Raw genomic sequence first — 12,618 nt, 5'->3', positions numbered from 1 at the left:
CTGCTTAGTGTCTGGGTGGGAGGATGTCTGAGGGACTGCTTGTTCCTTGTCTGTCCTTATCTGACTCTACCCAGGCTACTGAGGAAGGGGCCCCCAAGACAGAACCTGTAACTCACGGGAGGAGTAGATGTGGCAGGGCATCCTGGTGTTGCCTGGGTATACATACACTTACTGACTTATCTCTAAAACAGGACTGTGGAGAACAGACTTGAACCAACCTCTTACCCTAAGTCCAGTTACGTCTATCTCCATTCTGCAACCGTATTCTGGGGCAGGTCGGGGAGGGCCTATCCCAACACCATTCAGCCTGCTGGTGTTTGCCAGTCCATCAAGTATAAGGTAGCGTCTGAGGACTTGCATTTCTGATTACTGAGAGGCCTGTGTGTATGTGTGTGTGTTCATGTGTCCATACAGGGCTCGATCTCTTGACCTTAAGCTGTTGACCTAGCTTATGTGTGTGCATATGTGCCACTACTGGGGCTTAAATTCAGTGACCTTATGTTCTCATTTGGCTTCTTTTGCTCAAGACTAGTGCTCTACCATTTGAGCCATAGCTCCACTTCCAGCTTTCTGCTGGTTAATTTTTTTGGCGGGGGTGGGGGGAGGGTTGTGGGGCTTGAATTCAGGGCCTGGGCGCAGTCCCTGAGCTTTTTCACTCAAGGGTAGTGCTCTATCATGAGCCATGGCTCCACTTATGGTTTTCTGGTGGTTAATTGCAGAGTCTCATGGATTTTCCTGGCTGAGCTGGCTTTGAACCACAATCCTCAGATCTCAGCCTCCTGAATAGCTAGATTATAGGTGTGAGCCACCAGCACCCTGCCTCCCCCCTCCCCCCCCCCCCCCCGCACTTGAGCTATACCTCTGGCCCACGTTGGTTTGTAGGAATTCTTTTGCCTGTTTCAGGTATTAGTCCCTTTTGTTTTAGATGTAACAAAACTCTTCATCCACTACTGCAGTCCAAAACCCCTTAGTCTGCAGGGTATTTGTGAAGCCAGAGCTCTTCAAGGAGATGTGGCAGCACCTGTGAGCCAGTGCGCCTGTCTGCCATTCATTATTGCTCCCAGGTGTGCACAGGGACGCTCACTGAACCTCAGATCAGCTTCCCTGATGGCTGCCACTGTCTTGGACCCTGGCCAACCACCAAATGAATAAGCAGAAGCATGGCCGGCCAGTCCCCACAGCCTGTCACACTGTCACTGTGCGCCCTTCCAGTACATGCCCTGCACGCCACACTGCTTTCCACCCCCAGCCACAGCACCTTGCTAGGCTCAAGCCCTTCCTCCTGGGCCCTTGCACATGATGGTTCCTGAAGATGCCAGGAAACAGGGCAGCACAGAGGCTGCCCAAATCACCCACAGGATTGGAGGTGACAGCCCATCCCGGTGGCACTCCACAAACAAGTCCTTTCCATTTCACTTCCCCTGGGTTGGGGTAGTGGGGAATAGAGGCAGCATACAGAAGCCTAGAAATAGCTTTATTCTCTAATGTGCGCACAGTGAGTTCCTTACATAATCAAGGAAATGGTTTTCTCTCCTGGGCATCAACTCTTTTATCAAAAGAAAATCCACCCTGCTTAGTCCCACCCTGGGTAATGTTCTTGACCCAAAGCTAAAGGCTAATGGGGAGAGTGGTGAACACACACACACAACACTAAACCCTACAATGCCCAGGTGCCCTGGAATTGAGAACACACAGCCACAACCTGGACACCCACATCTCCCTACATAGCCACAGAGCCAGCCTGGGAGGGTGGGGAGAGTTGGTGAAGGGGAGTGGCCAGGGCCTGCCAGTCAGGGTCTATACTCAGCATCCATGGCATCCAAGTATTTGGCTTCGATAATTTGGGGCAGCAGTTTGTAGCTGCGGGAAGAAGGAGGTGTGAGAAGATATGAAGTGAATGGTCAGAGGAGAAAGCAGCAGGCACCCACCTCTACTTGCCCCCCTCCCCCCAGCACTGGGCTGGCCTCCCTGCCCTCTGCATCTGTCTGCTCATACCGAATGGGGATCATGGCAATCATGATGAGCGGAAAGATCATCTTCAGGTAGGGCAGGGAGCTCATGCCAAAAGCACAGAGCAGCAGCAGCTGCAGGATCTGCAGGCCTGTGAAGTAGTGGATCTTCCTCTGAGGTACCCTCCGGATGTAGTGGGTGGGTGGGTATGATGTCTATGGGCAGCAATGGCCAGGTGTAGGTAGGGGTGGCCAGATCCCCCATCCCACTGTTCCTCCCCAGGCTAAGAACTCACTTGCTCCTTGAGCAGCAGGGCCACACGTGAGAAGAGCTGGTTGCCATCCAAGGAGGTGAGTGCAATGTAGAGGAAGAGGCCATAGAGCACGGGCTTGGAGATGTACTGCAGCGGTAGAGGCAGCAGCAACAAGGAGAGACCCACCAGGATACTGGCACCCAGCGAGGTCAGCCGAGTCTCCTTCACGTTCACAATCCTGCAAGCCACAAGGAAAAGGCCACACACCCACCTCTGGCCACTGTCATTGGACCCTTTTCCTCCAAGTCACATCTCTCTCCCTAGATTATGTGGCCCAAGACTCTCTTGCTTCAAGCCTACATAGCTCTTGCTCCCAAGTCTCTGAGTGGCCACACACACACACACACACACACACTCACGTCTCATGAATGAGCCCGTTCTCCACGCTATCTTCTACTGATGCCAGGGCTCTCACGTGCAGTGGGGAGTGGGGGTAGGCGGCGTGGATCCAGGGCAGCCCAAACAGAGACAGTCCTGTGTTGATGATGGCCAGCAACAGGAGATCCCAGTGGTAGGCAGTGCCCTTCACCAGTCTGCCGAAGACAAGCACACATGGACAGAGCCTCTCTGGCCCTGAGAAGCCTGGATAACTCCCTCACTCCACCCTCCCCAGCTCCATACCTGTTCTCTGGTGCATTGACCAAGGCTGCTACTAGGTTCTGCTCCACAAAGAAGAGCAAGGAGAGCAGGAAGCCAAGGATCATGGTACTGCCAATAGCCTCCAGGGACAGCAAGTGCATCTGTGCTAGCTTGAAGAGGTTTCCGCTGGGGTTGTAGCTAAACTTGCTCACTACAACAGGGGACCGGCTCCTGCTTAGCTTGCAGCCCCCAGGGAATAAGCCCGTGCTGCCCTCTCCTCCCCTCCCCCGCTCCCCCTCACTTTCAGGCCCCAACTTACTCTCAACTTCCCGGAAGCAAGAAGAGCTGATGAGGGTGCAGCAGAGCACAGCGATGGGCAGGGCGCAGTCAGACAGGACCTCACGCACGCGGGGATGCAGGTAGGGACTAGGGACAACTGGCATATGAGTATGGTCTGGGGATAGCTGTGACCCTGACCCCTGCCCCCCCCCCAGCCTCACCTCTTCTTGAACTGGTAGAGGGTGTAGCCCAGCCAGAGTGTGCCCAGCATGATGAGGAGGCTGAGGATTGCTGTTGCCCGGTCCGGGTGTGTGGTGCTAGAGTGGTCTTCCTCCACTAACTGTGGAGGGCTGTCCAGGAGGCTGCTGTTGAAGGTACTGTTGAGGGTGCCATTAAGGCTGGTGCTGAGGCCCAGCAGGTTCACCAGGGATGAAGTCCTTTTTGTCTGGTAGCCATGACCATAGTAGTACTTCCAGAAGACTGTGGAACAGGCCAACAAGCCTCAGTCATCTGAGCTCTGAGGTCGGAGCCCAGCTTCCTCCTGGATGGGGAGGGAGAGCACCCAGGAGAGGGAGAGAGTGAAAAGGGGGAGGGTCCTGAAGAGAGAGAGGGTCTCTGGAGGTAGAGGGGAAAAGGAAGAGAGCTCTAGCCTTGTGTCATCCAATACCCATTTATTGACCTGCCCATCTAACTCCATCCCCACACTTCTGACACCGATCGATCATGCCTGGCCCAGTGCCTCTTCCCCCATGTCTAGGCATGTGAAGGGCAGCCTTGTTACCCTTCAGCATGTAGGGCTGCTGCGCTCTCTGCTCTGCCCCTCACAGTTCCCAAAGCTGTGAGCTCCACAACTGACCATGGGAAGAAGCAACCTTAGCCCCACCCCATCTCCTCTGTTCCATCAGGCCACTGTCTAGAGCTTTCCATCCCAGCTTATTCCCTTGTAGCTGGCTCGCACTCACTTTTGTCCATGCCCTTGACAGCATCTAGCACGAATGTAATGGAGATGAACAGGGCAATTATCTCCTCCATCGACCTGCAGGAGGTGATACGCCTCATAAGATAGGGCTGTTACTAGGGAAGAGTAAGTAAGTCTCCTTGAAACTGTAGAGACCACCCATCCACACAAATGAAGAGGACCAGTGTCTCAGGCCCAATGAGCCTGCTATAGCCCCTTGGGGGAGAGCACTGCACCCCTCTCAGGGTTACAAAAACGCAAGAGGCTGATCCAGATGCCTGGCCTTGAAGGATCCCCAACAACTCAGGAAGAGCCAGTCACCTCTTGAAGAGACTCATGACCAGGCTGAGGTTGAAGAAAGCATACAGTGTGAGGAAGAAACTGTTCCACAGGCCTGTCCACGCATAGAAGGAGTGGAAATCCAAGTTGTAGTCGTCACAGATGACACGGATCACTACAAGCAGTGGGGTAGGGTGGGCGGTCAGAGCTCAGCTTGGATCCGGAACCTCAAGCACCATCTCCCACTTCAACCCCCACTGCACCCTGGATGTAGATGGCCAGGGGCGCGGTTGTCAGTAATATCACCAGCGGCTGCCCGGAGAAGAGCGCGTACACAAGGCCTCCGATGCTCTGCCCGGCTATGGTCTTCTGCACATCTGTCAAGAGAGATGGGAAGGTCAGCTGAGCAGTGTAGCCTGTGAACTTGCCCAGCACACCTTTGCTAGTCACCAGCACCTCACCAATGGCTCCGTTGGTGTTCTCATCGTTGAAGGATCCAAAAGCAAGTGTAGGCAGGAGGCAGGCAAAGTAGAGGAACAGGGTGGTGGTGATGTGTTTGCATACAACTTTGTTTTTCCCAATAATGCCTAGGAATGGAGGATGGGGCAGGATTGTCAGAAATGAAGCATGGGCACACATGTGGTCCCGGGGTCTGAAAAACTAAACTCTGGGCCACATACCATCAGTGAAGTCTAACGGGTACACGGGAAGCCTACGCATGATGTCCTCCCTGATGCCTTTCCCAAATTGCAAGAAGTCCTTGAACTTAGGGGGCTGGGGAGAAGACAGTACTTATTAGCCCTAGCTGGCCCATGACCTCTGCCACGCAAGTCCACCTCTCTCCTGTACCTTTGGATGTTTGTGAGAAGGAAGGGAGATCATGCTGTATTCCCATAATGATGGCATCGCCATAGTGAGCTGTTGCCGCTGATGCACCAAGGCCTCCTTGAAATCTTCCTCCGTGTGGGTCATCAGGAGCTTCTGTCGGAAGGTGATGTCCGAGAACATGGTGGCAAATGTGCGTGCCACCTCCATCGCCGTCTTGGTGCTTTTCTGGGGTTGAAGGATATGAGGATCACATCTGCAGCCCCTAGACAGTAGAGAAGGCCCCGCCTCTGCCAAGCACAGGCGCTTGCAAGCAGGTGCTCCCCTGTGAACTGGCAGCAGCAGGTTCAAACCTTAGTACTGCAGAAAAAGAATTCCTTTTCAGTTAAGGAAAAACCTTTTGAGCAACTTCTAGGGAAATTTAGATGTAACAAATGTAAACGATCAGGTGTGAGAAGAAGGCTTTAGAAATTTTATAAATAAAAATAAAAAAAATATATTTAAAAAATAAAGCATTTAGAAATGCTTTCAAGAGGCTCTGGGAGGGCTGGGAAGGTGGCTCAGTGGTAGAGTGCTTGCCTTGCATGCATGAGGCCCTGGGTTCAATTCCTCAGTACCACATAAACAGAAAAAGCCAGAAGTGGCATTATGGCTCAAGTAGTAGAGTGCTAACTTTGAGCAAAAGAAGCTCAGGGACAGTGCCCAGGCCCAGAGTTCAAGCCCCAGTACTGGCAAAAAAAAAAAAAAAGAGGGCTGGGAAGGTGGCTCAGTGGTAGAGTGCTTGCTTTGCATGCATGAGGCCCTGGGTTCGATTCCTCAGCACCACATAAGCAGAAAAAGCTGGAAGTGGTGCTGTGGCTCAAGTGGCAGAGCGCTAGCCTTGAGCTGAAGAGCTGAGGGGCAGCGCCCAGGCCCAGAGTTCAGACCACAACTGGACCCCCACCACCCCCCCAAAAAAAAAGAAAAAAATGCTTTCAAGAAGACCTTCCTCCCCAGAAAGCAGATCGACCCCAAGACCTGAACTCACCATCTTGGGTGGAGCCAGCACCAGGATGACAAAGCGAACCTCACAGGAGTTTTCCCCCCAGTTCTGTGGGCGAACTAGGCGGCTGATGCACACATGCCTCCTATGTAGGTCTTTTAAGGTACAGCTGGTAGGGAGAGAACACACAGGACACTGAGAGCACCCTCAACGGCTGCAGCTCCAGTTACCCAGAATCCCAAGCTGTAGCCTCTATTAGGAAGGAAAAGATGACCAAATAGGATAGAGTGCTTAACCCTCCCCATCGCGAATAGGGCTATGTCACTTGAGGGCCATCCTCTTCAGGGATATGAGATGCCTAGCTCCAGAGTGACAAGTGGTAGCTGTCTCCTGGCAACTCACATGATGCAGAGCCACGACTGCTGGTACTGCACCCCTGTGACCGTGGCGGTGACTCCTTGAATGGTATCTGACAGCAGATGGGCTGAAGACAACAGTGGAGGGAGAAGGAAGCAGGGTCAGCCAGTCCATCAACAGACCTCCTCTTGCCAAAGCAGAGAGGTAGGTCTTACCTTTACCCTCCGTGGGGTTCTCAGCATCCGTAAAGAGCTTGGCCATGAGCCGGTCCAAGTTGTATTTGGGTTCTGCGTGGCTGGGGTCCTGGGTGAAGCATTTTAGCATGGTTCGCAGCACTTCATCCAGAGAGGTGGCCGTTTCATCCAGGATGATGCTGGCCTGGGCCAGGAAGCGATCCAGGTCTCGCTGTGCACGGATTTCTTCCTCGAAGTTCTTTAACTTCAGGTACTATGGGGCATCCAGGGTCAGAACCACACAGGTCTGTGTTGACACTACTGTCTTTGCCTAGGCAATGGTGGTCTTTGGCTGCTCTTGCTCACTGGGCCCAATACCTCCTACTAAATGGGAACGCTCAGCCTTGAGTTAGTTTAAAATCTCTGCTTAGGCTGGGTGTTGGGGGCTCACACCTGTAATCCTAGCTACTCAGGGGGCTGAGGTGTGAGAATTTTGGCTCCAAGTCAGCCATAAGATTCTTATCTCCAATTAACCAGCAAAATGCTTGAAGTATAGTGTGACTCAAGTAGTAGAGCTCCAGCCTTGCTTGGAAAAAACTAAGCAAGAGTGTGAGGCTATGAATTCAAGTTACACTACTGGTGCGTGTAAATACATGTGCATGCATACACACACGTACACACACACACACATCCCTGCTTGGAAACTTCTGGAGACAATGGGAGAGGGAAACAGCTTGGGGACTCTTAAGAGAAGCAGCTCTCTCCAACTAGAGACCCCAAGACTTCCCAGGTCAGGCCCTCACCTTGCGAGAGGTGTGCAGGAGCATGCAGCCGCCAGTGGCCATATCTGGAAAAATGGAGAAAAGCTCAGAGTGGCACCACAACTGTTCAGGTCTCACTTGATAGAGCAGGGCTTTATCTTCCCAGGCCCTTAATTCCCCCAGGCCTGTCCCTCCTGAAAGTTTCATACCAGGTTTGGCGGACTGCATGTCAAGATTGACATTAACAAAAAACCGGACACTCTCGCCAGACACAATGGAGGAGTTGACCGTGTCAAAGGTCTCATCCCGCAGGTTCTCATCTCGAGCTTTGGAGATATCAGTGTCATTCTTGAAATAGTTCAGAGATGCAGCTGTCACCAAAAGACACCCAAGAGAGCTATCAGTGCTGTTCACCAGGAGGGGGATCACAAGAAACAGGCTCCCCTGGAATGTCCAGCTAGACAGTGCCTGGTGAGGGCTCCCACACACCTCAGGAAGGGAGCCTCAGCCCAGGGAGGCAGAATTTCTGGTCTTGCCAGGTCTTACTCATGGCAGCAGCAGGTACACAGAGCTGGAGTCCCCCTGTGACATTCCCAGCTATAAGAACCAAGTTTCTGCGCTGTCAATACATCCATTCCAGAGGCTAAGCCCAGGGTACATAGTGCAGATAAGACTGTCTGGCCTCTGTCCCCCAGAATGCCGAGGCTATGGAACTCAAGAGAAGGCAGAGCAACTGAAGTTTCCAGATAAACCCCTATCTCTGGGTGCTCTGTTAACACAGAGCTTAGAGCCCCTGCTGCCAGAGAGGGCAGGTGGAGTCTCATCTAGGCTGAGACCTGGGAAGCAGGAAGAGTCGGAGAAATAGAGGAAGGAAGCTTCATCTCCGCCCTGCTTCACATCACATGCTTTCCTCACTACATGCAGGACCCCAGAGCGGCCCCCAATGACTGCAGCTGCCCCCATCTTCACCATCAGGCCTCGTCCTATACAAAGACTTCCTGCCTGGCACCAGTGGCTTACGCCTGTAATCTTAGCTACTCAGGAGGGTGAGATTTTAGGATTGGGATTCAAAGCCAGCCTGAGAAGGAAAGTCCAAGAGACTCTTATCTCCAATTAACCAACAGAAAACTGGAAGCCGCTCTAGGGCACAAGTGGTAGGGTGCTAGCCTTGAGCCAAAAAGCTGAGGGGCAGACCCCAGGCCCAAGTTCAAGTCCTGCGACCCAAAACAACAACAACAAAGACTTCCTGATAACATGCAAATGTCCTCTACTCCGGCCCTGAGCCTCAGCTCCCGAGGCCCAGTCCGACTCCTCACTCATCTCTCTTAGGCCAGTTGGCTAGTGCTCCAGGCATGTTCACTCTTCTCAGAGGACATCCCTCCCTCCAGGGCCTTCTCTAGGGTTCACTTGGAATGCTCCTCTTCCTCTCCTAAGTGTCCTTCTCTTCTGGCACAGCTGGGACCTCTTTCAGACTGTCTTATACTTACTTCCTCATACAAGAGTACTCCTAGGAAAAGGGCCCTTGTTTAGACACAAACGCCCGACCAGCAGTTCACCTACACCTGTAAAGTAGTGACTCACCCTGACTCGATTCTACTTCTTCCTACCAGTTTACCTGTACACCCCAGGCCTTGTTTCTCCAAATTTCCTGAGCTCAGAGCTTGGTGACTCCCAGACACTACATCCAGAGCCCAGAGAAGAAAGATTAAGTCAAAGAATGTTCTCCCTGACTTTAGTATTCTAGGCTTGCCTTATTTAAAGCTGGTTAGCCTGCTGTCCATACCTCACACCTGTGATCCTGGCTACTCAAGAGAACAAGACCTGGGGGGCTGGGAAGGTGGCTCAGTGGTAGAGCGCTTGCCTTGCATGCATGAGGCCCTGGGTTTGATTACTCAGCACCACATAAGCAGAAAAAAAAGTCAGAAGTGGCGCTGTGGCTCAAGTGGTAGAGCACTAGCCTTGAACTGAAGAGCTGAGGGACAGCGCCCAGGCCCAGAGTTCAGGTCCCACGACCGGACCCTCCCTCCCCCCAAAAAAAGAACAAGACCTGGAGATTGAGGTTCAAAGCCAGGCCAGGAAGAAAAGTTCAAGAGCTACTTCCTCCAATTAACCAGCAAAAATGGCTGGACTCAACCTATTGTTCAAGTAGTACAGCATCAGCTATGAGCAAGAAAGTTGAGCAAGAGATTGAAGACTTGATTTCAAACCCTGGGGCTAGCACAAAAAAAATCAAGACCAAAAAAATACCTGGGCTGGGAGCCAGTGGCTCACGCCTGTAATCCTTCCTACTCAGGAGGCTGAGGTCTGAAGATCATGGTTCAAAGCTAGCCCAGACTCTTATCTCCAGTTAATCACCCGAAAACCAGAAGTGGTGCTGTGGCTCCAGAGGAAGAACGTTTGCCTTGAGCTGAAGAGCTCAGGGCAGCGCCCAGGCCCAGAGTTCAAGCCCCACGACCAGCAGTGGGGGTGGGAGGACAAAAACCTGGTTCCACCAATACCAACTCATCCCAGTCTGCCTTCTGCCACTCTTCCCAGCACCACTACTACCCTATGCTGCCTTTTTTTTTTTTTTTTTTGGTGGTGGTGGGAACTCCACCTTCTCCTCTACCCAGAGCTCTACTCTTTGTAGCCTTATCTTTCTGTATGGCTCCTGCAATGCCATCCTACAGCTAACCTGACCACAGCAAGCAGCCTGGCACACAGAGCCCCTGGGGAACCCAGGGTTAAGAGCACACCATCACTGTTCCAACACTGTCCTGATAAACAACACTGGGCTGGGCAGAGGACAAGCAAGACAGCACCAGCCTAGAGACTTAGGAAAGGACAGATTAAGAGGAGACAACTGATGCCCGGTCTGATTTTCTTAAAGGTCAATTGCAGTACTAGGTGGGGACTGAGAAATAAGGGAATGTACAACATATGGCTTAATACTGCCCAGACACCTGCCACCTAACAGTGAACCACAGCCAAGAAGAGTAGAAAGTGGCTGCCTGCCCAGACCTTAGCACCCCCAGACCTCTGCTGGCATCAAGTTCCAAAGCATTTGGGCACCAGCCCTGGGCCACACAGGTAGCTAAGACCAGGAGTATGCAGGTCCCTAAAGGCATTTAATCAAGGAGCTCTCTCTGCACTCACCTAAGTCTTCACTGGAATCCTCAAGGAACCCATTCTGTGACACAGTGGAAGCTTGTGACATGGTGGAGTTATCTACAAGGAAAACCAAAGTCTTGTGACCAGCTCCATACCAGCAACCTACCCCACCCCAAGTCACTGAGAGGTGATAGAGGGACACGGGGCAACAATAATAGGGAGGAGGCCCCAATGGAACCAGGAAAAAACAATCTTAATTGAAGAGATTAAATTCCTCCATCTAAAGCCAGAGGGGTTGGTGGCTGACACCTGTAATCCTAGCTACTCAGGAGGCTGAGATCTGAGGATCCTGGTTGGAAGCTAGCCCAGGCTGGAAAGTCCATGAGACTCTTATCTCCAATTAACTACTCAGAAAAAGCTGGAAGTGGTGCTGCCACCCATGTGGTAGAGCACTAACCTTAAACAAAAAGAAGCTCAGGGACAGTGTCCAGGCCCCGAGTTCAAGCCCCACACCGGCACACTCACAAAAAAGGAAATAAATGCCCGTCTCTTCTGCTTCCCTCCTGATCCCCTTTCCCTTCACCCCCCCGACCCCCTGCCGGGGGAAAGCGGGGTGGGGGGTGGGGGGGAGGAGGGCAGCCCCGGGGCGCCAGGAAGGCGGAGCCGCGGGTCCAGCAGGGAGGAGGGACGGGGTGTGAGAGTGGGGAGCTGGAACGGTGCTGGGCGCGCTCCCGCCTCGGCCCGGGATGGCCGGGCTGTGTGCTCCAGGCGTGCACAGAAGGAAGCACTGGCGGTGCCGCGTGCAGCGGGGGGAAGGAGCCTGGGATTTGCAGCCCCGGGGGGGGGGGGGGGTGTCTGAGTGCAGGATGCGCAGGGAGCGTACGCGGGACGGGAGACCCGAGGCACCTCCAGAAGGGACAGTAATGGGGAAAATGGGCAGTGGTGGAGGGGCTGGAGGGAACATCTTTCCTCCCTTCGCGCGACAAAAGTGGGCTCCGGCTGGGGTCCCGCGGCTGCCCCGGGGAAGTGCCAGGCCGGACGTAGTAAGGGGATCTCAACCCCGGCGGCCGACAGCGCAGCTGGCTCGGCAGCATCCCGGGCTCAGAGGCTCCGGGAGCCTCACATCCTGGCCACTTCTGAGCCCCCCCCCCCAACTCAGCACTCGTTCAAACAGGAGGATTAAAACCGAGACGGCTGTGCGTTCCACGCGGCGCGCTCTGTCCACCAGGCGCCCTCTTCCCCGTCCCGCCAGCGCGCACCCGCCCGGACTCGGGGACCCCTGCCCAGGCTGGGGGGCTCCCCTGGCCGGCGGGGTCGGGCGTCCCTGCCGCGCCCTCGCCCCGAGGGCCGGTTCTCACGTCCACAGCCCGGCGGCGACGCTACTTGTCTGGTGGCCGTGGCCGTGACCCCGGCAATTGGCCGCCAGGTGGCTGCGCACGCGCACGCACAGGGGGCTCCTCAGCCTGCTCTTTGAGGCCGGTCACACTCGGTGTCCCCCCCCCCCCCGCACTCCACCGGCGGGAGCCGACGGCATACCCCCCACCACCCCGTGGCCTCGCCTGGGTCCTAATGCCGCTCCGGCGGCCTCGCCAGGCCACGGGACGCCAAGCCACCAAGGGCGGGGTCCCCGCTGGCCCGCCCACCGCCCTCCCACCCGCGAACGCGCAGCTCCCGGGGACCCACGGCCACTTAGCCAGACCTTGTGGACCCGGCTCGCACGCGCCTGCCCAAGCGTCGCGGGGTCGGGGCTGGGACGTAGCTGGGGGAAAATAGCCTGGATGAGCTCAGAGACGCGGAGAGTGGGGGACACTGGCGAGGCTTCTGCTTTAAATGCGCCGCCGGCTCCCGCCCACAGGCTGGGGGCGTCCTCAGGCCACGCCCCCGCCGGCCCCACCCTCTCCATTCAGCTCGCTGGTCCCGCCCTAAATCGCGGGCTCCTTTCTCTTAATTCCACTCCTCCAGCCCCGGCGACTGAACTAACTTGACGCGGGCCGGCGCACCTTCCCCGGCTTCCGCCCAGGCCCACGGAGCCGGTTCCCCCTTCCAGCTCCGCGGCGTCGGGTTTGCTGGCC

At 54.7% G+C, this 12,618-nt stretch overlaps 1 protein-coding gene across 2 annotated transcripts; it reads right to left on the bottom strand.

The window, feature by feature from the left end:
* Positions 1 to 1,457: 1,457 nt before the first annotated feature.
* Positions 1,458 to 12,345, bottom strand: Slc4a11 (solute carrier family 4 member 11). 2 transcript variants are annotated; one of them, XM_070006878.1, is made up of 20 exons: positions 12,246 to 12,345; positions 10,592 to 10,663; positions 7,666 to 7,827; positions 7,499 to 7,542; positions 6,738 to 6,969; positions 6,568 to 6,649; positions 6,211 to 6,334; positions 5,208 to 5,411; positions 5,039 to 5,132; positions 4,820 to 4,945; positions 4,622 to 4,735; positions 4,401 to 4,533; positions 4,084 to 4,157; positions 3,343 to 3,601; positions 3,162 to 3,268; positions 2,885 to 3,053; positions 2,623 to 2,796; positions 2,246 to 2,441; positions 1,996 to 2,165; positions 1,458 to 1,860 (listed from the first exon to the last, which is right to left on the bottom strand). In XM_070006878.1, exons 2-20 carry the CDS (start codon positions 10,650 to 10,652, stop codon positions 1,791 to 1,793), a joined length of 2,595 nt encoding a protein of 864 aa, XP_069862979.1. In that variant the 5' UTR covers positions 10,653 to 10,663; positions 12,246 to 12,345; the 3' UTR covers positions 1,458 to 1,790. The 2 variants fall into 2 exon arrangements, with proteins under 2 accessions (XP_069862979.1, XP_069862980.1); XM_070006879.1 differs by lacking the exon at positions 12,246 to 12,345 and adding an exon at positions 11,004 to 11,027.
* Between the last annotated feature and the right edge of the window lie 273 nt (positions 12,346 to 12,618).

This window comes from Dipodomys merriami, unplaced genomic scaffold, assembly GCF_024711535.1.
Source record: "Dipodomys merriami isolate MVZ:Mamm:240054 unplaced genomic scaffold, mDipMer1.0.p SCAF_7, whole genome shotgun sequence".
Lineage (NCBI taxonomy): Eukaryota > Metazoa > Chordata > Mammalia > Rodentia > Heteromyidae > Dipodomys > Dipodomys merriami.
Note: the sequence above shows the minus strand (reverse complement) of the source record. Positions and strands in the feature narration are given on the sequence as shown.